Below are 22,229 nucleotides of genomic sequence, written 5' to 3'. Positions count from 1 at the left end.
GTCCTGGGAGGCACTGTGCTGCCAGGGCCCTGTTTCACGCGTAAAGTATGCAGAAAGCAGGAGACGATTCAGGCTAGGTTTCTATACCTAATCGCAAGGTGAACAATACTTCTTTCTTTATAGAAAGGTATGGTTACATAAAACTGTTTTTTTTAATTAAATCTTTTGTGATTTACCAATTTTAATCTGCAGAGGGATACATACAAATTACGCTCGACAGACGAACACATACACTTGGCAATCAAAGATAGCCGCGCAGATGGCTATCAATATATTGATGCCATGGGTTGTTCACAGGACTACAACTCGCTGTGCTGCTTCGCGCTTGCATATGCATTTCTGAAGCGAAATGATGCATTGTGGCCTGTGCAGCAAGAAGGAGCACCAGCGGTCGTCATCACATCCACACTGGTTTTAAATATTGGTAACCTAACTTAACTAACCATCCACACTATCTTAAAATATTTTTTATGTGATGCCTTCTGCCTTCTGCCGAGGTGATATTAAGGGTGTGGTGTGACTTTTGGGCGCCAACTAGCAATATTAACTACGTACTAGTGCGTAGCCGAGACTCTTGGCTCAGGGCGTGACGTCGCCACGTGGCTGGCATGCAGTAAGGGTCGTTCCGCCAGAGTTACCCCCGGCTGTTTTAGCCACTGGGACGCTATGCTACAGGCGTTGTAACAGATACGCGGAGGCTCAATTTAGAGTGTTTTATTACAAGGCACGCTATACATGCGCTGCGTCGTGCATGGCCCGCTTACTGGGAGCGGGGCTCTACATGCCACGTTTCCGATGGACTTGTGCCGCGCTACCCTAATGTTCCGTGCACACTTCACACTATGCTAATCTTAAACAGTTCCGGAATTTAAGTAACACTACATTGAAGTTACACACAGTACAAGGATCCACGTAACACGGGGAGTTCCGGTGATGAGCACAAATTAAGTAAGGCTATCGGTAAACTCAGGTTGACTAGCCGGGCTGTCCGTGCAAGCGATTTCGGCGCCCCCACAGCTTTGCGCCCGGGGCGTATGCCCCGCTTGCCCCCCCTTAGTTGCGGCCCTGCTTTATCGTGGAGTGCCGAGTATGAGCTAGCCGATTAGAAATGGTTTTTATTCTTGATTTAGGATTTCCTCTGTAATGTATGATCGCATTGCATGAGTGGTGACCACAGCACTTAAGTGTTTTTTGTTTTGTTTTTATTTATGTACCTTGTAGATTAAATGCAGCATTTCGCTGACGACTAACATTCTTTGTACTATATAGAGGTTGTATCTAACGCCCGGTGGCCCTTAATTTCGTAACGCCACTTCACAGATAGTCACTGTCTAGAGTAGCATGTGTATGAGTGACATGTCAGAATAAAGCCAGTATTATCAGAACCATATTTCCTTTAATCATCATTAGCACCATCCTGGAAGTATCTCTGCCATGTCACGAACCTGCCATCTACTGGACACATGGCGACAACATGTTCTGAACATTTAGTCTCAATGTTCTGTGAGTTGGCATGCATGTAAAAGGCACACCAACTGGTGCCCTGGCAAATTCGAGCAAAACATCAAGCAGCAGGCAGGCTGTAGTACATCAGCCTCAATGTGTAGGATAAAGGTTCAAGAAAAATTGTAGAATAAGGCAGTCGGATTGACAATCAGTGCAAGAAATATAGGATTGTTTTAGCTCTGTACAAGTGTGGAAATTTGAGCATCTCTACTAATGTTAGCCCTCTCAAAAATGTGACAGCTATTGTCCATATTACCCTAGGTCATGGTGAAGATTGGTCTGTATATCTTGGAAATGCCAATATGTTTATTACCATGTCTTCCCAGAGAGAGGGTCAGGTAGATGCACTTTACAACGAGCACCAGTAAATGATGGCAAAAACATCCTATAAAATAACATTTCATTTTCTAAAATTCCATAAAATATTTGTTAATCTGTCATACATATTTACAGACAATCTGAGAATTATTAAAAAGGTAACACAGAATATTTCTGAGCAAACCAAAAGTCTGGATCCATAGAACCATAGTGCAGCAAATGATGTGGACCATCCTTTTAAGTATTCTGTGTAAACAAGCTTAAGTAGATGTGAGATGTATAAATCCCACACACCTACTGTCCATGGAGCGAGATGGCACAGTGGTAACACTCTTGACTCTCTTCCAGAGGACCCAAATTTGAATTTCTGACTAGAAAATTCTGAAATGTGTCTTTCGTAGTTTCCCGAAATTACTCCAGGTATATGCTGGGATAGTTCTTTTCTATAGGTCATGGCCAATGTATTCATCAAAATCCGTGGTTAATGACATTCTGCAGGCGCAAAAATCTGTAGGATTTGCAAAGAGGACCCACGAAAATTCGCAGGGGGATCCTGCGCAGCCTGGAGGTTTTCTTAGGGTTGAAACCGATACAAGATATCTCTGGATAATGTGCTTCTATGTTGTATTCTGCCCATATGTTGGTCTATATTAATGCAATAAACAGAAAACATTAAATCTACAGAAAATTTCCCACTAAACATATTTTTGACGTTTACGTTTGTCAACCATGTTTCACAGTCACGATTTTGCAAGCGCAAGCGTGTCTCTTCAGTGATAGGTTTTTTGATTCTTGGGGGCTTCCCCCACCCCCTGGATCAACGCCGATGTTACTGTGTGTTGCCATCTCTAACGACCTCGCTATCGGTGGGAGGAATAGCCAAAATAATATAGATTAAACTTATATTTTCAAATTTTTATAAAAATGTGTTTTACAAATTTTATTTATAATTTAAAATAAAATAGTGTGTTAATTTGTTGTCGTTAGTTCCAGGCTCTGAGAAAATGTTGAGTGGGCCTTTTTATTATTCTGATATTTTTCAAGACTTATTGCACTAGATTACCATCTGGGGAGAGATGAAGAGCTTTACTGTTAATCACAGACAATGATTAAATTTGTGTACTCTCTATCAGTGGCGTAGCCATCAGGATTTGTGTATGGGGGGGAGGTGTTAAGAAGCATGGTCCCCCCCTATTAAAACAGGGGAGTTCGGGGGTCCACCCCTGGAAAAAATTTGGATTTTAAGGTGTAAAATAGTGCTATTTTAGCTGTTTTCGGTAATTAACTTTAAATATTGTAATGGTAAAAATATTATTAATATTTTAATAAAAAAATTGTTTGAGTGATGAAGTAAGAAATTAATTAAAGATATTTTTATCAATCCAAGTGCCTTGTTTATGTCCACTCAAAATCATAAATCATGCTCGAAGATCGACAATACAAAAAAAAAGGAATAAAAAGGGTTGGGTTTCGGCAGAACTGATCTATTCCTGGAAACAATTATCTTTATCTTGAAGAGTTACATGACACCATGTCGTTGTCTCAATTCTATACACACAAAGCGATCATTACACTTTTGGAACCCCAGTCAACACCTGCTTATAATTACCGCGATGGTTAAATACAGTAGGTGTAAGATATTTGAAAGCTTGGGACCCGTCACAGCGTCATAACCTTATAGCTTCTGCTCGCGACAGGGGTAGGGGAAGGGAAGGAGAATCGGTAGGGCTCGCTTATTCTTCCCTTCCAGTGCAGTGGCCGGAGATAGCAGTAAGACACCCAGGCTTTTAGCTAACCTGTTTTCAGATAAGAAAAAATAATTGGGTCTAAGGGGGGGGGGGGTTAGAACCCCTAAACCCCCCCCCCCTTATTGCATCATATTTTTTTAGGTTATGGTAGTTAAAATTCTGATGCATTATGTTAGACAATTTGCTATGGTCTATCTGGGCTTAACTTGAACAATAGAGTTTTAAACCTGTGACACTGCCTTTACTTGAGTAAGAGGCAGTTTACCAACTTATTTTACATTGTCACATGTCATAGTGTAATATAATTTTTAATTTTTCCACAAACACTAGAAATATTGCAGAAATTTCTATCACAGTTAACTTGTGTCCTTTCTGGTATGAATTTGGTGGAAATTGGCGAGAAAGCTAACTTAATATTGTCGTGGGTCTACTTTGGGAACTTTGATGAGTGTTCAAACATGTACCTACGAGTTCTTGACAATTTCATTATAACAGATATGTGGTGCTAAAATATAATTAATTCCTTAGTTCTCCCTTAATCTAATCTGACACCTCCATATTATACAAACACCTGTTATTTAAATAAATATTTGGTCTATGCAGAGTAGTTTTAACACAATGTGTGTAAGAATTTTTACTTTCTAATTATTTATTTTAGTTGACTTAAATGTATTCATCTCGTATCTAGATTTCTTCTCTCCCTACACCAGATATAAGTTAATTCTGGTATGTTACCATCAAATATGTGCCACCATCATTGCAATTATTGAAAGAGACAGAAAAAACATGGGACAGGTGAGGAAACAGGAAGACCACAAACCACAAAAGCACAAAGCCATGTGTTACTATAGTTTTATTTCATTTTCTAACATATAACGATGTAGGAATTTGGGTAATTAATGTAAAACATTGTATGTAATTGGTTCTCTTCGACTTTAATGAAACTGTAGAACTCCGAGACCACAATTTTATTCCATAAATAGGTTTTTTTCTGTTAATATGTTAGAAACTCACTAGTCTTACATAATAAGCAGATCACAAGTGAATAAACAGCAGGTAAATATAATCAGGTAATTTCAAATCCTTGAATGCCGAAACAGGTACAGTAGAGCCCCGATTATCCGAGCTAATGTGGACCAGAGGACCCTCGGATAACCAGAAACTCGGATAACACGGGCAGACAGAGCGGCGAACGAGAGCGTCCCGTGCCGCCATTGAAATCAATGATAGCGTGTGCGTTTTGGGCTGCAGGTCTGTGTTACGGGCGTTACAAAGACATTTTGGGGTTGATACAGTAATAAATAAAGACGTAAAATTGAATTACAGTAACATATTAAGTTCACTTTATTATGAAACCCACTAAAAATACAGTTTTAGTTAATAAAATCCAGCCTATAAATATAAAACAAGGTCAATGGTAAATATGAAAATATACACTTAAGAATAACACACTTAATAACAGTATTAAAAACAGTTTTGTACTGGTACTGTACAGTACTTTATCAATAAAAATTTAACTTTAAAACTAAGCCTACTTCTTGAAAACGTTCATCAGAGTTCTCTGCTTTACTGAACTGGCCCGCTTCTTTGCAGCTGTTTCTCGAAGTCGACGAAGCAGCAGAAGATCCGTCGAAGTTGTTTCTGCCTGTTGCTCCAAATAGTCTATAGCACTTTGTATGGCTTTGAAGCCCTCGGCGTGACTTATTTTATTTTCAGTCTGTTCCATCGGCTCATCTTCATCACTCACCTCTTCGGCGTTTTGTGCCTCATCATTGACTGTCTCGACAATCATGTCATCTGTGACTTCATATTGTTCGTCCGCATTAATCCATTCTTCCACGTCGTCTGTAGTAATAGCCTTGTCAGATGGGATTCTTTGCACCAGGCTTACGATAGAGTCATCAGCATTTTCATTTTCCGAGGTTGCGGCTTCTTGAACATCAACACTATACAGCTTTCTCCAGGATCTTTCAAGGGTAGAGCTTTTAACTTCCTCCCAGGACTCGGCTGTCATGTATACAACATCTTTCATTGTGATGGCTTTTAGAGTATGCAAAACTTCGTTTCCTTCATCAATTTCCTTTATGAGCAGTTTTAAAAGTCTTCTTTTATAATTTCTCTTAAGGTTTCCCAACACCCCTTGGTCCATGGGATGGAGAAGTGGGGTTACGTTAGGGGGCAAAAACATTGTCTTGATTTCGCCAGAAACCATTTCTTCCGTGTCGGGATGAGCAGGACAATTGTCCATAAGCATAAGAGCTTTGCGAGGGAGATTGTTTTCTGCCAAATATTTTTCGACTTGAGGCACAAAGCTATCAAAAAACCACTCTTTGAAAATTTTGGAATCCATCCAAGTACTTTTTTGGTTTTTGTACAAAACGGGGAGGCTAGAAATGGAAATGTTTTTAAACGCTCTAGGCTTAGCAGATTTCCCTATGAGCAATAACTTTAGTTTGCAGTCTCCGGTAGCATTTGAACAAGCCAAAAGTGTAACTCTGTCTTTTGATTTCTTGAACCCCGGAGCAGAAGCTTCTTGTTTGGAGGCAAGTGTTTTTGTTGGAAGCATACGGTAATTTAATCCCGTTTCATCACAATAAAAATCTGCTGAAGCGACAAATTTTCCTGGTCAATCAAAGCTTTAAACTGGTCCTTGAACGATACAACAATTTCATGATCGGATGATAGTTTTTCGCCTGAAATATTAAGCTCTCTAATTCCATACCTGGTTTTCCAGCGATGCAGCCATCCTCTGCTTGCAGTAAACTCCTCTTCTCCATCTTTAAACTTGTTGTGGAATTCAATAGCTTTTTCTTGTAACAAAGGCCCACTGACGGGACTTCCTTTGCTCCGTAATTGGGTAAACCACATAAAAAGGGCACTTGATGTTTTTTCAAACTCACCAGTTTTCATTGTTTTTCGTTTGCTGTCATTTTCGTTGTCCTTTTGCGAACACCACTTTTCAATATCAGCCCGTTTTCTTCTCCAATCACCAACCATTACCTCACCAACACCTAAATCTGCAGCCACTCTTTTTATCGTTTCCCCTTTGTCTAGTCTTTTAATAGCCTTTAGTTTAGTCTCTAAACTCACAACAGTTCTTTTACGTGAAGAGCTCATAATGAAAACACCACAGTAACACAGCACAAAATGTCAGAATACCGTTCGAGTAACAGCGGGACTAACACCAACCAAGACTGTGAGAAGACACTGACTCAGCCAAAGCGCTTTAGACTACGTACGTGCAGTGTGGTGGGAGAGCGAGGGGGGTGGCAATGACCTTGGCACAGTAGCAGCGGTCACCCCACTCCACCGCTCGCTCGCTACGGTACTGTACAGAGTACAAACACTGTCGCCGGGCGCCCGGCATCCATGGCGCCGTCTTAAATAAATATATTTTTTAATTTTTTTTTTTTGCGCCTCGGTTAAACCGGAACTCGGTTAGTCGGGGCTCGGATAACCGGGGCCCTACTGTATATGGTATGTATTATATACAGAAATATTTTTAGGGTAAAAAAAAAACTATGTAGTTTCTGAACATTGAATTTATTTATTTTTTTTCATAAAATAATTTTGTATCTTCTAGATCTGTCACTGGTCACATAGGTATTCAATGAAACAAGTGTTGTAAGATGAGATCATCTATTATTTATTTATATAAAATTTTTCACAAATGCAATACAGATTCACAAATACAAAGCACAAGATATATATTATTTATACATCAGATTTAATGAAGTTTGTCCACTTAAATCTTGGTTGAGTGGAAAAATTGTTTGCATTGATGGGTAAGGGGTTGAAAGGGAGAGGACTAACAACATACAGATATATAAACTGCTAGTGGGAGCCATCTTTGATTCCAATTGAACCATAGCCGGCAGCCATGTTGATGATTCAGTTTGACAGTTTGGTGAATAAAACACTATTTTCATAGCTATCGTTGCCAGCATAAAAGAGGGTGCCCCGAAGATATTACCCTTGTATTATTGTCAATTGTAGAAAGTTGATGGAATAAGAGAATCTGTTGAGGTTTTGAAGTGATTGATAATTTGGGTCATGTGACATTTTTGTTCAGGGTCAGTTAAAAACTTTAAGAAAACGCAAATTTTTAATGTGGCATAAAGTTGTATAGAGCATCGCGTGGCACTGGACTTATGGAATTTTTCGCAATTACAGCTGAATGCACAGTATTAGGTATATAGTTGTCCTGAAAAAATATCGGAACATAATTTAACTGAACTCTAATATTCGCGAAGTGTGCTGAATGACTATACTTCGCGCATGTGGTCTAAATCAGGTCATCTGTAAGTTTAGTGTTTTTGTAGTGTTAAGTATTCTATACATATTAACCATCTAGTGATTTTCGTGTGCCACATCACAAATTTCTAAGCGTCACTAAATCTGTAGCCGCGCATTGCCATTCGCAGACCTTCATGCCACATAACCACCAGACACCTTCATACTAGTTGCCGTCGTAACCGCAATACTTGTTCCCTCAGTACGCAGGGCCATGCTCCGGTAGCTTGGTGCTGTGGAAGCACCATGTATGAGTGACTGTTATGTAATAAATCCATACCATTTTATCATCTATCTTGTTTTAATTAAAGTGCTGTCTCCAGCCACATGGCCAGGAACACCCCCCCCCCCCCTTGCTGGAGATCTCATAGGGTAACAGATTCACTTATTCTTATCTTGAGACAGCCCAGACTACATCAACCACTCTACAAGTTGGTGACAAGCATTGTGTCGAAGAAGGATTAGCTAATTTTCAAGTGCAATAAACATCGTACTTACACATCGCACTACAATGAAAACGTCTTTAACCTTATTTTTCATTCGTTCTATCTTTATGTGATACCTTCAACAACTGTGAAATTGCGAAAAACCTGAATTTCGAGGGGATTTAATAGCAACCTACATATTTCTCCAATAAGGACCAATGCTTTTACAACTGTAATTTGCCCACCAAGCTGTCAAAACAGCTCTCCGTTTCTCCCGCTTGGATAGTAGTTCCCCAGTCTGCCATCGATAGCAGTAAATGATGCTGAAAGCAGGACGGTAAGCAGTCTATATTACTTTAGGTCATTGGTGAGGACAGTGCACTAAAGAGATAGCAAAAGGTTTTCGAAAACTTTGAGTTATTGAAAAACTGATCAGAGGGATGTCTAGCAGACAATGATAGTTACGACACCCGTCGGGGCTCTTTCGATCCAAAAACACCACTTAGGCACATCGGAGCCTCGCTAGAGAGTGTGCGTCATAGTGTGTGATCGGAATGTGCCTTCAGGACAATGCAATGCAACGAGTGCAAATCTGCGAACGACCGCCACGGCCTGTGTATCTATTGTCACTTCAGTGGAAATCGGTCAGAGTTTTTTTCCTTTATAGTTAATTGTTATATTAATTGTAAGGCAATGATTTCTTCAGGGACAGACTTAAATTAATAAATAAAAAATTATGACTTAACACGACTATGCTCAAATCTTTCTCTGAATTACTCTGTTGTGCATGGCAGGTTTTCGCGGGAAGTTGGCCTCTAGTGGTGCGTGGAGACCATGGGCTCCCTCAGTTTTACTTCTTTCATCACCCGGGCTAGTATCATAATTGAAGTAGCTGCAATACCCTTTGTTTTTCGTAATCCTTTTTTATAATTTCCGTTCCTAGCCTCCTATGGCTGGCTCGAATTCCCAGTCACATAACGTAATTATTTGTGCCTTCCCGTGGGATGTTTTTCATTTGAATTAAGGATTTTAGCCTGTTCGCAGGATGCGGTCCAGGGTTCGTGTAACTGGACTCAGTCGAAAGACTTTTTAGCTTCGCTCGCACAGGGTGAAATGTGCAATGGACTTTTTTTTTTAATTTGTGTGTTAATACGGCCCAAGGACTATCGGGACACGCTTTCATTTTAGCCCACATGGAATATTAATTAGCTATGGTCTAGCTTAGTGTACTATGTAAAGATTCATCTCTTTGCCAAGTCGTTTTGTTTATGTATTCGCACACATGCGAATTAGTCTTTGTTTTGTAGTGTAGCTATTTGGGGGGATAGCCATTATGTTAAGTGTATTGTAATTCATGAATATTAGTCTCGTTGTGTATTATGCCTACCTCGTGTAATCATTCGCCAACTTCAATTAAATGCAGTGCGTCAGTGACTCCTGTTCATTTAGCATTGAACTAAGGCCAGAGGGCCTTCAGTTATTTTCCAGCTCAACTTCGCTCTCGCAATCACAAACATGTGATTAATAATTAAAATGGCTCCAGGAATAAACAGGGCATGTAACAAAAAGCTCCATGTATGTGGTCAAATGTAGAATAAAATCAATCTTACCAGAAATACCCCATTACTATTTCATTAATCAATAGGCATTACAAGTATAGCATCTCTAATGGCTATGAAAGCCAGGGGTATATCTGTCAGGCCACCATCTGCCGTCTGCCGACCACTTGGTGACGTTATGTCCCGAGAAAGTGATTGTGCCCTACAGGTGAACTAGCTCACAGATATACCATATTAAGTTTGTTTGGTGCCCCAACATCACTAAAAGATCTAATAGGGGACATGATTAATAAACAATAAGAAGTGAGGTTAATAAGATAGATTCAAAAGCACTTGCAGCAGGAAGTGAGTATGGTAGATATCAAACATATCAAATAGACATGTGAAAATCATTGAGGTTACTTGTAAGGGACTTAACAAAGAAATTTGACAAAGAATGAAACTTGCGGAGAAGGTCTAGTATGATGTGCTATAGGTAAGTGGGGTGATATGGTACTTATAACAGAAAGAATCGAGACAAGAATCTAAGATGTTCTGGGACATAACACCATACTATAAGCAAGGACTGATGCTGATGAGGGATATCGAGCTGGATTTTTTTTTTCAGTAAGAAAGATACACAGCCAGGAAACATAAGAGACTTCTATCAGAAATTGTGTAAAGCGGTCGAGCTTGCCATGTTCTGTCTAAGAAAATTTGCAATAAAGGTGATTCTGGCATAATAACTCTATCATAACAACGATGGAAGCAAATAAGTTAATATATATTGAAAAATGAATTTTTTCTGGAGGCTTGTAGTGACTTTAACCAGAACTTACTAGCTGAAGCTAGGCTGGTGAGTGACATTAAGAAGTTACTCTGTTGAAGACCATCGACAAGCAGTCTAAAAGTGACTTACCATTAATTGCTTTCATGAGCAAAGCTTGTTAATTAAATCAAACAGTGGCAACCATCAAAATTTTTAAGCTTGACTTCTACCAAAACCTTGCTGTGCATGTGATGAAGGGCCTCTGTACGGGAGAAACTTAAAAATATAAATCGTGTCGAGGAGCGATGCTGGCGAGTTGCGTGGTGGAGTGCTTGTGCGAAGACGTTGGTGGAAATAATATATAATTGAGGATGAGTGTTTGTGAAGTTTGCGAGATACAGCCGCACAACTACTTGCGCGGAGGTGTATCAATCAGGAGGACGGGAGGGACCTCCGCCCGACATCGCGGCCGGTGTGGAGCGTGGGTGTCGCGGGACCACCGGTGGTGCGCGCACTCCAGCAGCAGGATGGCGGCGGACAGGAGCATGCCGTAGGCGAGCACTAGCAGGGCCGGCCGGAAGTCCTGCAGGCCGACGCTGACGAAGACGGCGCCGCGGTCCTGGCAGCGCTGCTTGTCCGTGCCCCAGCGTGCCTTCTCCCTCGCCAGCAGCCCCACCTCTCGCACCCTGCGCATCCTGGTGCAGGAATGACAAATTACTAATTTTCATCGGCGAAATACTACTTACTGAATCTTTTTAAAATATTATTTTAATATCTATCATGCTTCATTGCCTCTGATTTGAAAAAAACTGCATGTGGCATGCAGCTTACACAAATTAAAAACATCTATAGATCGCTATTGCATTACTTGTGTGGCACTTAGATAAACCTAAGTTGGTATACGGGTAAAAAGTCTAAGCAGAAACTGGTTTTACATATAATTCGTTAAAGAAACATGGCTGCTGCTAAGCAAATATGTAGCACAAAATAAGCCTTTAAGAGTTATTCAGCTACATACCCGGGTACTATTGAAAATAAGCCAGCTTAGTTGCATTTTTAATCAGTGATTATAATAAAAATAACCATGCTCTGCTACCACTATTTGAAATGATGACTTCCCCCAAGGTCAATTATATAGGCTGTTGAACCAGCATTAAGAGGGGAAAAAGTAACAGTGGAAAGCATGTTTAAATGGAAAAACAAATTTTCCAAAATAAATTAAAATTGCATATGCAGACACACATTACCTACCTACATTTTAGTGGATCCTAAAGTTAATATAAAAATAACATTGATATCAGTAAGAGATAAAAACTAGTAATTAATTTTGGTTTGTTCCCCTTTTAATGATTAATAGGCATTTTTGACTGATTGGTTAAACAAACAGAAAAGCTGTAAAAAAAACCAACAGTGGAGTATAATTCTCCAAAAAAAAATTTGAAAGAAAAAATCGTTATTTGCACATTATTTCCGTAATTAAGAATACATAATTTTATTGATTACAGTTTAAAAAAAAGATTCAATAGTTAGAGTTATTTGAGATCTATTCATTGTCCGAAAAGCTATAGTAATTTAACCGAACATAAGCTGATATCAAACTATAACCGGTTGTCACATTTTATAGATCATATCTGGCACTGTACACTAAAAGTAATTTTATGTGGGGGGAAAGGGGTTTGGTACTGGAAGTTGAGCGCTAATCAGTGAGAAAATCACTGATAGTGATAACCACATTCTCCTGGTAGTGGTGCATCTCCAGAGGACTCGGAAAAGATGGAGTAACCCACTGCGCACACAAGAACAGGCAGTGATGAAAAACAAAACAGGTGGTAGCGATAAATAAAATGAAATTACTGCAAATAACCATCTAAGTTGAATAAAAAAAATGGGACGTGGCTGTGTCATGGACACGGCCGTGAGTTGTACGTAAAGATGTGTACGTAACAGGTAATATTTTCTATACAAAATATAAAATATGCTATTTTATGTATGTTATAATCATGTTTTATTTTTATTTTTAACACCATATATATTTACTGTAACAATTTTACACTAATGTTCTATATGTGCAATCGATAGATTTTGACGAGAGCTGACGATTGAAACTCAAACGAAAGTCGTAGCTTCTCCGAGTCAAAAGTTATATATACTAAATGGAAATCTTGAAATGCAGAAAAATGACCTCAAAATGGCGGCATTCTCCCTTCACCGCGCGCAATGCATCACAGTCCTCACTTAGCGTAACGAATTCTTTGATCCTTTAGCTATCCCGCGGTGTTATTAAATTTTGTATGGAGATGATAGATATGTAGATGCAATACAAAAACTGTATCCCCCGATTTTGTTATCATTCGTTTTTTTTTTTTAAATTGCCTCCCACTATGGAAGTAATTTTAAAGACGTATTCACATAAAAATATTTCGAGTAGTGGAATTAACGTGTGGTGGCGATATCAGGCGTTGTCGGGAAAGGTCTGTTTTGGTTTCTTGCTCTGGGTGTAAACTGGTCTAGTTACGACCCTGGGCCATGCGCAGGTAGGCCCCTTTACAAATACGGCGCGAGGTCGGCGACTCACTTGACGGTGATGAGCTTCTTGTAGGGCGAGCCCTTCCTCACGGGCACGACGCTGGTGACGCAGGGCGGCAGCATGTAGAGCTCCGCCAGGTCGCACTTCTCCGCCTCGCGCCACGTGTCCTTCACCTGCTTGTAGGCGCCGACGTCCACGTGGAAGGCGAACTGGCCGCGCCGCACCAGCTCCATGCCCTCGTCCAGCGGCAGGTACGTCTCCCGCGCCGGCCGCCCCGACACGCGCTCCGCGAACAGCCGCCGCACCACGGCCGAGGCCGACACCTGCGACACCATCCACCCGTTCAGACAGCCGTGTTCCCCGACAGCAGTACAGCTGGGCAGGGGCGTGCCTAGGGGGGGAGGGACGAGCGGGACCGGACCCCCCCCCCCCCCAGGGCTAAAAATATTTTAATATTAAATTCATAAAACTGACTATTATGAAGTTACGGCCAGTATTTTTAGATAGCCTAAATCAGCAATATTGAACACATATTTTTCAAAATTTTCCCGGGGGAGGACCCCCGGAACCCTCATCTAGCTGGGGGGTATTCCATACCCCCCAGGCCCCCCGGAAAGGCCCTAGCCTTCTGCCTGACCCCCCCCCCCCTCCCCCAGAGCAAAATCCTGGGCACGCCACTGCAGCTGGGTGCACATTAAAAAAATATATAATAACAGTTCAAGGCTTCGGTTAAGTTAGCGAATAAGCGCTGTCTTTTTTGGGTGTACAACCGTAACCTAACTGGCGGGCGATATCCAAGGTTGTTCATAAAGGAACAAGGCGAATGTAGCCGAGGCACCACCATACCTGAGTAGGACGTGAAGAAGAAGTAGTAATGGAATCATTACTCACGTTCATATAGTTGTCGATATTGTGGTTGTAGATGATGTCATGCATGGCAATCTTCATAGGACTATTGATAAGCTCCTCCAAGTTGTTTATAGAGGAACTGGGCGTCTGTAGCAGAGACACCACAATAGCCGAGTAGGACGTGAAGAAGAATATGGAGAGAATGTTCAAGCAGATGAACAGTATCCTGGCAGGAATGTCTTGAGGGGTTTTCTGCCAACCTGTAAAACCATCATGTGTTATCACAATAGTGTATATAATTTCGCTCATCACTGGCGAGTGTTCATCTACGCTACCAAAGGACACAGATTGGGACAAAGTGTTAAAGTTGACCAATGTATTCGGGCCAGGGAGATTCGTACCATCATCACAAGCACCCATGACATCAGAATGTCACATGGACCAATCAGCGATCAGTGCCCGTCGGACAGGGATCCAAACATTAACTTATAAACACGCAACTTAGAACTGTCACAACTTATAAATACACAACACCGATTCAAATAAATTAGAAACATCATAACTTAGAAACACACGACTGGGAACTGTCACATCTTGTAAACACACAACGCCGAAACAAATAACTTAGAAACACACGACTAAGAACTATCATAACTGAGAAAACTACAAAATAGAACAGGCATAACTTAGAACATTCTATAAGTGTGTTTCTAAGTTGTATACTTCTAATTTGTGAGTTTCTAAGTTGTGTGTTTATAAGTTATGACAGCAACCCCGTCGGACACAGTCTGGGACACCGCAGTTTTGGACGGGGCCTCCAGTTTCTCGACTCTCCCCCAGAGGACCATGCAGTCCCTACAGCACCTTGCTGACACGTGGTTCCCAGCGAGCTGAGGAAGATCTCGCTCCAGTCCCGGGAGTACGGCTCTGTGCCCGCCGGCCGCCATTTTACCCACTGCATCATGAACATGACTGCGGTGAGTGCGACTACGACGAAGAAGTGCGTGGCCCACACCTCAATGCTGAACGGCATCACGTATATGTTGGCCACCGAGGACAGGGACGGCTGCCTGAAGAAGAAGCGAGCCCTGCAACACGAGTGGATTGCAAAACACAATGTAAGTAGTATATCATAGAGGCTCCTGTGGCAGGGTTCAGGGTGAAGATTGTGACTGTGTGTCCGCCATCTTAGATTGTGACATCACTGCGGCCATATTGAATTTCATTGACCTTGGCCTTGACCTTTGCACTTGACCCCAAAGCCATCTTGGATCCGCCATCTAATATTCCGACATCTTGAATCCTGCCATCTTGAAATAAAATGTCCCACTCCCCGAACATTGCAATTTTCGTTTTGACCATCAACATCGTTACGGCGACCATCTTGGATTTTAGAAAGTTGCAACTTTCGTAATGGCCGCCAAATTGAATCCTAATGTCATGGCCGCCATCTTGTGTCTGATGTCACATTCACATTTTTCGATTCTAATGTCATAACCACCAAATAGTTGTCGTCTGTTGGAGGCCGCCATCTTTTTTTTCTGTTTAGCTGGAAGCTGCCATCTTGGATACCGAAATTTTTAAATCTACTTTTTGTTTCTAGAGAGCACCAGCATCGCTCGGTCTCAGGATTGTAAGGTCGATGTTCCATTACCTTCCAATGAAATTTTTTCCTTATCGACATATTAAATTTAATTATTTGAACAAAATACATTGAATATGCGATGATTCGAAACATGACTGTTCGGACATCTGTGTTGGAAAACATACACCTTTGACCGCACGGACAGCGAGACATTTACCAGACCGAGAATTAAATAAGGTACGGTATATAAAAAAAACATATTCGGACTTGCTTCCTTTACTTTGATTGTGCTTCCTTTTCGTTGGCTGTGCTTCCTTTTTGCTGATAGTGCTTTTTTTTCGTTGATTGTGCTTCCAACTGTGCTTCCTTTTATATTGTTCTTCCATTTGTGCTTCCTTATCGTTGATTGTGCTTCCAATTTTTCTTTCTTTTTCGTTGATTGTGCTTCTGATTTAAATGTGCTACCTTTTTTTTTTTCACTGTACATCGATAAGTCTGTAGTCAGGTAATATTGACCTCGTGGTTTGGAGAGGCCTGGTCTAAACGCCTAACATTGAACATGGCCTGTTAAGATTGTTGTTCGAGTATCGACGAGAATTATCTCTTAGTTCGGAGACGCTTGGCCTATGTGCACGATTTGTTCATGAACTGTTTAAAATGTTTGCCGAGTATCGACGAAGAATACGTGTTGGCTACTGACTTGATGTGCCTGACCACCTACTGGATGAGCCTGGCCACCAACTGGACATGGCCGGCCACCTACTGGACATGGCCGGCCACCAACTGGACATGGCCGGCCACCAAGTGGACATGGCCGGCCACCAACTGGACATGGCCGGCCACCAACTGGACATGGCCGGCCACCAACTGGACATGGCCGGCCACCAACTGGACATGGCCGGCCACCAACTGGACATGGCCGGCCACCAACTGGACATGGCCGGCCACCAACTGGACATGGCCGGCCACCAACTGGACATGGCCGGCCACCAACTGGACATGGCCGGCCACCAACTGGACATGGCCGGCCACCTACTGGACATGGCCGGCCACCAACTGGACATGGCCGGCCACCTACTGGACATGGCCGGCCACCAAGTGGACATGGCCGGCCACCTACTGGACATGGCCGGCCACCTACTGGACATGGCCGGCCACCAACTGGACATGGCCGGCCACCAACTGGACATGGCCGGCCACCAACTGGACATGCCCGGCCACCAACTGGACATGGCCGGCCACCAACTGGACATGGCCGGCCACCAACTGGACATGGCCGGCCACCAACTGGACATGGCCGGCCACCAACTGGACATGGCCGGCCACCTACTGGACATGGCCGGCCACCTACTGGACATGCGTTCCTGGCCACTGAACAGACGTGTCTGGCCACCGACTGGGAGTACCTTGCCACCAACTTGACTGACCAACCGACTGGACGTGGCTGGTTCATCGACTGTCGTGTGGAGATGCCCTGAAAACACTTGTCAAGGCATGCAAAGGACTTGCTTCGTTTCCAAGAAGACTGTATGCATCGAGAAATGTTTGTAATTTGCCTTATTTTTGTATGTGTATAATATCGGCAAATAGTTTTGATATTTGTAATTTAGTTGTTTTGTTTATTGAACCTTTCATTTTAGGTAATTTTTAATTAAATTATATTTTCTTTCATGAAGCAAGGATCGAACAAATGACGTATATCGATCGAAACAATAATTATTCTAACAAGCGATTTTTTTTAAAATGATTTTGGGAATTTTTCCCAAATTTATAGTTTAAAATGTACAGAATTTCAAAATGGCGGCCAATACGGCTGACAAGATGGCGGACACCACAGTAATAAAAAAAACTACTGCACTCTGTCCGGCAAAAATTAAGCTAATATGGTGACAGTGCCCTCTAGCAGACGCAAATATGTTGGTTACCTCCACCAAATGACAACAAGATGGCGGACCCAAGATGGCTGCCATGATGTCATACTGGCTGGCGTAATAGCTGCCTTGGCATTAGTGGTGGAAGGTCAGTGTGCTGGTGGAGGAAGGATCTGTCATCATTTTTAATCAGACGACCTCCTCGGATTCGAACTGATGACTCCTAATTGTATTAATTAAATTTTTATTAATTTTGAAATTGCGCCGAAGTGTAGCAGAAGACTTTTAATGTGTTAGATTACAAAGTCTACAAGCCTAGTGAAACCCGCTAGGGCTGACGTCTCACGGTAGGAGGAATTGGTTACACCCAGGGCTAGCCTAGCAACCCCGGACAATTTCCAACACAAATTCATCCAGTAAAAAGCACTAAGCCCACTGTCGATCTCAGACCTGAGATGGCAGTCAAATTAAAATGTTTATGATCAGCTTCATCATTATCATCGTCATCACCATCACACAGCTTACCTCCGAGATCTTGATCACGCCCCTCTCTAAAATCTACTTTCAATAAATTAAGATATACAATAAGTATCTCATTTAATGAGTTTTCAATTACACAAAGTAGTTAAGTATTATTAAATGAATATATTAAAAATATGTAAAATGTTATTAACTACAATGTATTAACTGATAAATAATACCAATAATTCAATAATTCAAGGTAGTATCCACAGATATTCACGATTGACCTTGCATTACAGTACGTATGGCCGAGCGCTGCGCGCTCACCGCCCTCTATCGCAAAAAAACGTTGAGCGCATGAAAAAAAAAAAAAATCAAATAAAATTGGCCGCAAGTTTTATGCTTTACAATTTTTATAAATATATGTTAACATCACTGGAGCAATAGAAACCTAGATAATCGCGAAAAACTGTTGTTTTTTGTGTTTACCTTTGACCTTGAATAACTTACGGACGCAGACGCGAGATTTCATGATTATTTTGAGACAACTTTTAGAACGCCAAAATGAAGGTTTATACGAAAATTCAGCTTGTTATCTCTCATTCCGAATGTTGACCTCTTTTTTTTTATGCTAAAGTGACTAGACTATGACGAGCATACACCCCGCCAAACAGGGGCGCAACAACAAGGGAGGGGGGCAAGGGTATTTTGCCCCCCCCCCCTTCATAAACCTTGAAATGGGGGCAAACGGGGGCAAAGAAAGTGCTGTTTAATCAATTTTTAAGATAATAAAACTGCTTAAATAGCACCATTTTCCCTCGTTGAAATATAAATTTTCCCGGAGGAGAACCCCCGGACCCCCCGCTTCAATAAGGGGGATCGATGATTCTTTATAAAAAGATATATTTCCCCCCCTTTGGAAATTATGTTGTTGCGCCCCTGCCCCACATGGCCGGTGCTACCGTTGCAACGGGGCCCATGGGTCTAGGGGGCCTGCGAAGGAAAGAAAAAAAAAACTTAAAACAAAAAATTAGACATTTGAAATAAATCATAGAAAACAATTAAACAGTAAGGCCTAAATTTAGTTACCGATGAAATATTATTCGGAATATGCTGTGCGCACAGAACGTGTCTGAATCCACAACTGTGAGTAACAAAACCACCACCAATATTGACGTGACACCATTGTTGACAGTGCAGGACACTTACACTCATTTATTTGCCATTATTCAAAATAAATTTACGTTGACAATCGAAACACTGACTTAAAACTGGTTTTAATGTGTTTTAAAAATAATTGCGAAAAGGTTAAAAAAAATAACTAAAAAAATGTACATAAAGGAAAAAAAAAACATTTTTTTATCTCTGTTAGAAAAAAATGGGGGGGGGGGGGGGGGTGGAGCGGGGCGCATCATGACTTCTAGCTTTGAATATATATACTGTATAGAAGTTGCGAGTGGATAGGATTTACTCTACGTTTTTCAGAAGCGAATGATGAGCAGCTTGGGAACTTCACCGCTGCAGTGCGCTGCCGTAACGCCCTGTATCGTCTTAGTTGTTATTTACACGTTAGAGCGCAGCGCTGTCGCCTGCTGTCATACCCCGCACCCCTCATCCATCATTCACTGCAGCTCAACGTCGTTCAACGGGAGGGGGAAGGGGTGTTTGAAGAGTTGGACACTTGTCCGCTAGGGACCACCACAAGTCGATGCCCTAGAGATGGTGGCGATTGCGGCGGTGAATTAACCAACTACCTCAAAACCGTATTAGAAATTTTAACCTGGGCTGGCGACTTCTATACAGTATATATATTCAAAGCTTCTAGCAACGGGGCCCACAGAATGATGTGGGGGAGCCTGGGACTATGACGAGTACACACCCCGCCAAAACCGGATCTCTCTCGGGGAACGGAAACGCGTGGCGCTCACCGGAAGGCCGTCGTGTCCGTGGTGAAGTCGATGACGTCGAGGCGCTCGGTCGTCATGACGGACACGACTCCGCCCACGTCCACCTGCCCCCTCTGCAGCAGTCCCACCAACCCCGTGAATTTGCCGTCCGCGCCCTTGTAGCCCCACGAGTCCACGAACCTCTCGTCCATGCTGGGAAAAAAAAAAAAAAAAAAAAAAAAAAAAACACCGTATAACTAGAGACCTGCAAAATTCGCGGATTCATTGACCTCTAGGATAGACTCCACAGTCCTTTAAATACTCGCGGAAATGACGCCTGTTCATTGGCTACTGACGCGTGAGACGTCTCAAACTAGGCTGTCCGTAATTCGTCCACTTTCTTGGTTTAGTGTTTCCCATTGGCTCACAGTTCCCGCGGATAAAATGTGGGCCAATCGTAGAAGTGGTACGAAGGTATAGTTGTTTTGATGCTAGCCTATCGCGAAATGAATCCGCGAATTTTGCATGTCTCTACGTATAACACTTGGGTTTACGATCGATTTCCTTTAAGAGTTATAACTTAACAATCGAGCACACGATTAAGTCAAAACAACATTTTTTCCAGTTTATGATTGACATATAAGTCGTTAGTTCCAACCAATCACAGCCAGGGGCGTAGCCAGGGGGGGAAGGGGGGTTTAGGGGTTGAAACCCCCCCCCCCCCCTTAGCACCAAATCTTTAATTAATTTCTTATTCATCACTCAAACAAATTTCATATTAAAATTAATAAAAATTTTACCATTACAATATTTAAATTTAAGTACCGAAAAACTGCTAAAATAGCACTATTTTACACCTTAAAATCTAAATTTTCCCGGGGGAGAACCCCTGGACCCACCGCTTTAATACGGGGGGGGGGGGGGGGCGACATGCTCCTTAACACCCCCCATACACAAATCCTGGCTACGCCACTGATCACAGCACAAAACACATGGTCGGCCATTGTTCGAAATGGAGAAGCAGGTTTGAAAATAGGTTATTGACAAATGGGATATCTATTTTCCTGTTGTATAAGAACGTTCATTCATGTCTAAATTAAATTCATAATTACAAATATAAAATTCTAACCAAAAATACTGCCTCGCTCGGTCCAATAATAAGACATAAACTTCCGTTTGAAAGGTTCCGGTTTGTTGTGATTGGTCGCTTCCCTGAAGTCTTAACGAAAAATATAAAATATAACCATTTCTGTTAAGTCTTAAGTCATCATATGGTTCGCACATGACCCGTCAAAATTCACACACGACAATCATAAACCATTCCACTAGTTTACATAGAGTCATATGGTAAGTACACGACTTGGTCTTAAGTCTTAATTCTTAATTTTCAATCGTAAACCCACCTTAACACTTGGTTTCAGAGAGCGCGTTCTTTCGTGGACGTAACCTGGCCTAGTAGGTACCTCTTTTGAGTCCCTTCTGCAAGGGGAACACCAGTAAACATTTGGAAGATTTGTATTTCCTGAATTGAATTGACGTTAGAAAACAACTCAAAAGAACTCGAACACAAACCTACAGAAACAATTTTTTTTTCTCCAGCACTAGTGTTGTTGTCTTCGAAAAGTAGATGAAATTTAGTTCAGTCATAATAATGTTAAAAAAGTAACTAGATTTCGAGTTGAAAGTCATAGATAAAACATCACCAGGTAGCCAGGGTCATTAACATGAAGGAATACCCTCCAATTAGGATATTTTTGTTCTTTTTGTAAATTAGTTTGCAGATAAAACTTTTAAAGATTGAAAGTAATAATTAGAGACCGAATTCTGTAACGGTTTTTTTTCTGTTGCAGTATGGATGACAACCATTAGATTTAATCGAAGAATTTTTATTTTAAATTTTGGTGAAATCGCTTCACATGAATACGAGAGTTACAGTATATTTACATGATGTAAATTTTTTGCTTTATAAGTGTGTCGCTTAAGGGGAAGGGATAGAGTATATGGAAGTTTTATTTTTATTTGTCTTCGTTAAGCAAATACCGTTGTACAATTAAATGGAATGAATTAAGTTAATATAGACTTTCTGCTACAAATAGTTTCCTAGCGACGTCACTGGCATTTTATACAGAAATATAATTTTTATGACTACTACTGTAATGATACTCTCAATAAACTCTATGTTGTGCAATTTTAAAAACAAATCTCTCAAAGTGATGGCCTATCTGTCATAAGGCCCTGTCATACTGTCAAATTTTTGTCTCCAACTATAATTGACATTGGAAGGAAAATATCTTAAAATTTTCTCCATCGAGTAAAAGTTAGACAGATTACCTCAAATGTGTTTTAAAACATGGTCTGAACTATCTAAAACTTTTCAATTTTAATCTTGATTTGAATTTAAATAATGCATCACAGCACTGGTTGGCATTTCTAGACTTGTTATGATTTTTTT

General features: G+C 41.3%; 1 protein-coding gene across 1 annotated transcript; it reads right to left on the bottom strand.

Moving 5' to 3' along the window:
- Positions 1-7,197: 7,197 nt before the first annotated feature.
- Positions 7,198-21,466, bottom strand: LOC134540805 (glutamate receptor ionotropic, kainate glr-3-like). The gene is made up of 6 exons (XM_063383737.1): positions 21,181-21,466; positions 19,820-19,990; positions 14,838-15,061; positions 14,016-14,233; positions 13,173-13,447; positions 7,198-11,292 (listed from the first exon to the last, which is right to left on the bottom strand). The coding sequence occupies exons 2-6, from the start codon at positions 19,987-19,989 to the stop codon at positions 11,007-11,009; spliced, it is 1,173 nt and encodes a 390-aa protein (XP_063239807.1). The 5' UTR covers position 19,990; positions 21,181-21,466; the 3' UTR covers positions 7,198-11,006.
- Positions 21,467-22,229: the final 763 nt, after the last annotated feature.

This window comes from Bacillus rossius, chromosome 17 (assembly GCF_032445375.1).
Source record: "Bacillus rossius redtenbacheri isolate Brsri chromosome 17, Brsri_v3, whole genome shotgun sequence".
In the NCBI taxonomy this organism is placed as follows: domain Eukaryota; kingdom Metazoa; phylum Arthropoda; class Insecta; order Phasmatodea; family Bacillidae; genus Bacillus; species Bacillus rossius.
The sequence above is the reverse complement of the archived record's forward strand: the minus strand, read 5'-3'. Positions and strand labels throughout refer to the sequence as shown.

Excerpts from the sequence above, each read along its gene's own strand:
- LOC134540805 (XM_063383737.1), bottom strand. The coding sequence starts at position 19,989 with ATGGACGAGAGGTTCGTGGACTCGTGGGGCTACAAGGGCGCGGACGGC. Across the intron at positions 15,062-19,819 it reads ACGGACACGACGGCCTTCCG|GGCTCGCTTCTTCTTCAGGC; the intron begins GTGAGCGCCACG and ends CTCGTGTTGCAG. Across the intron at positions 11,293-13,172 it reads AAGAAGCTCATCACCGTCAA|GATGCGCAGGGTGCGAGAGG; the intron begins GTGAGTCGCCGA and ends TTCCTGCACCAG.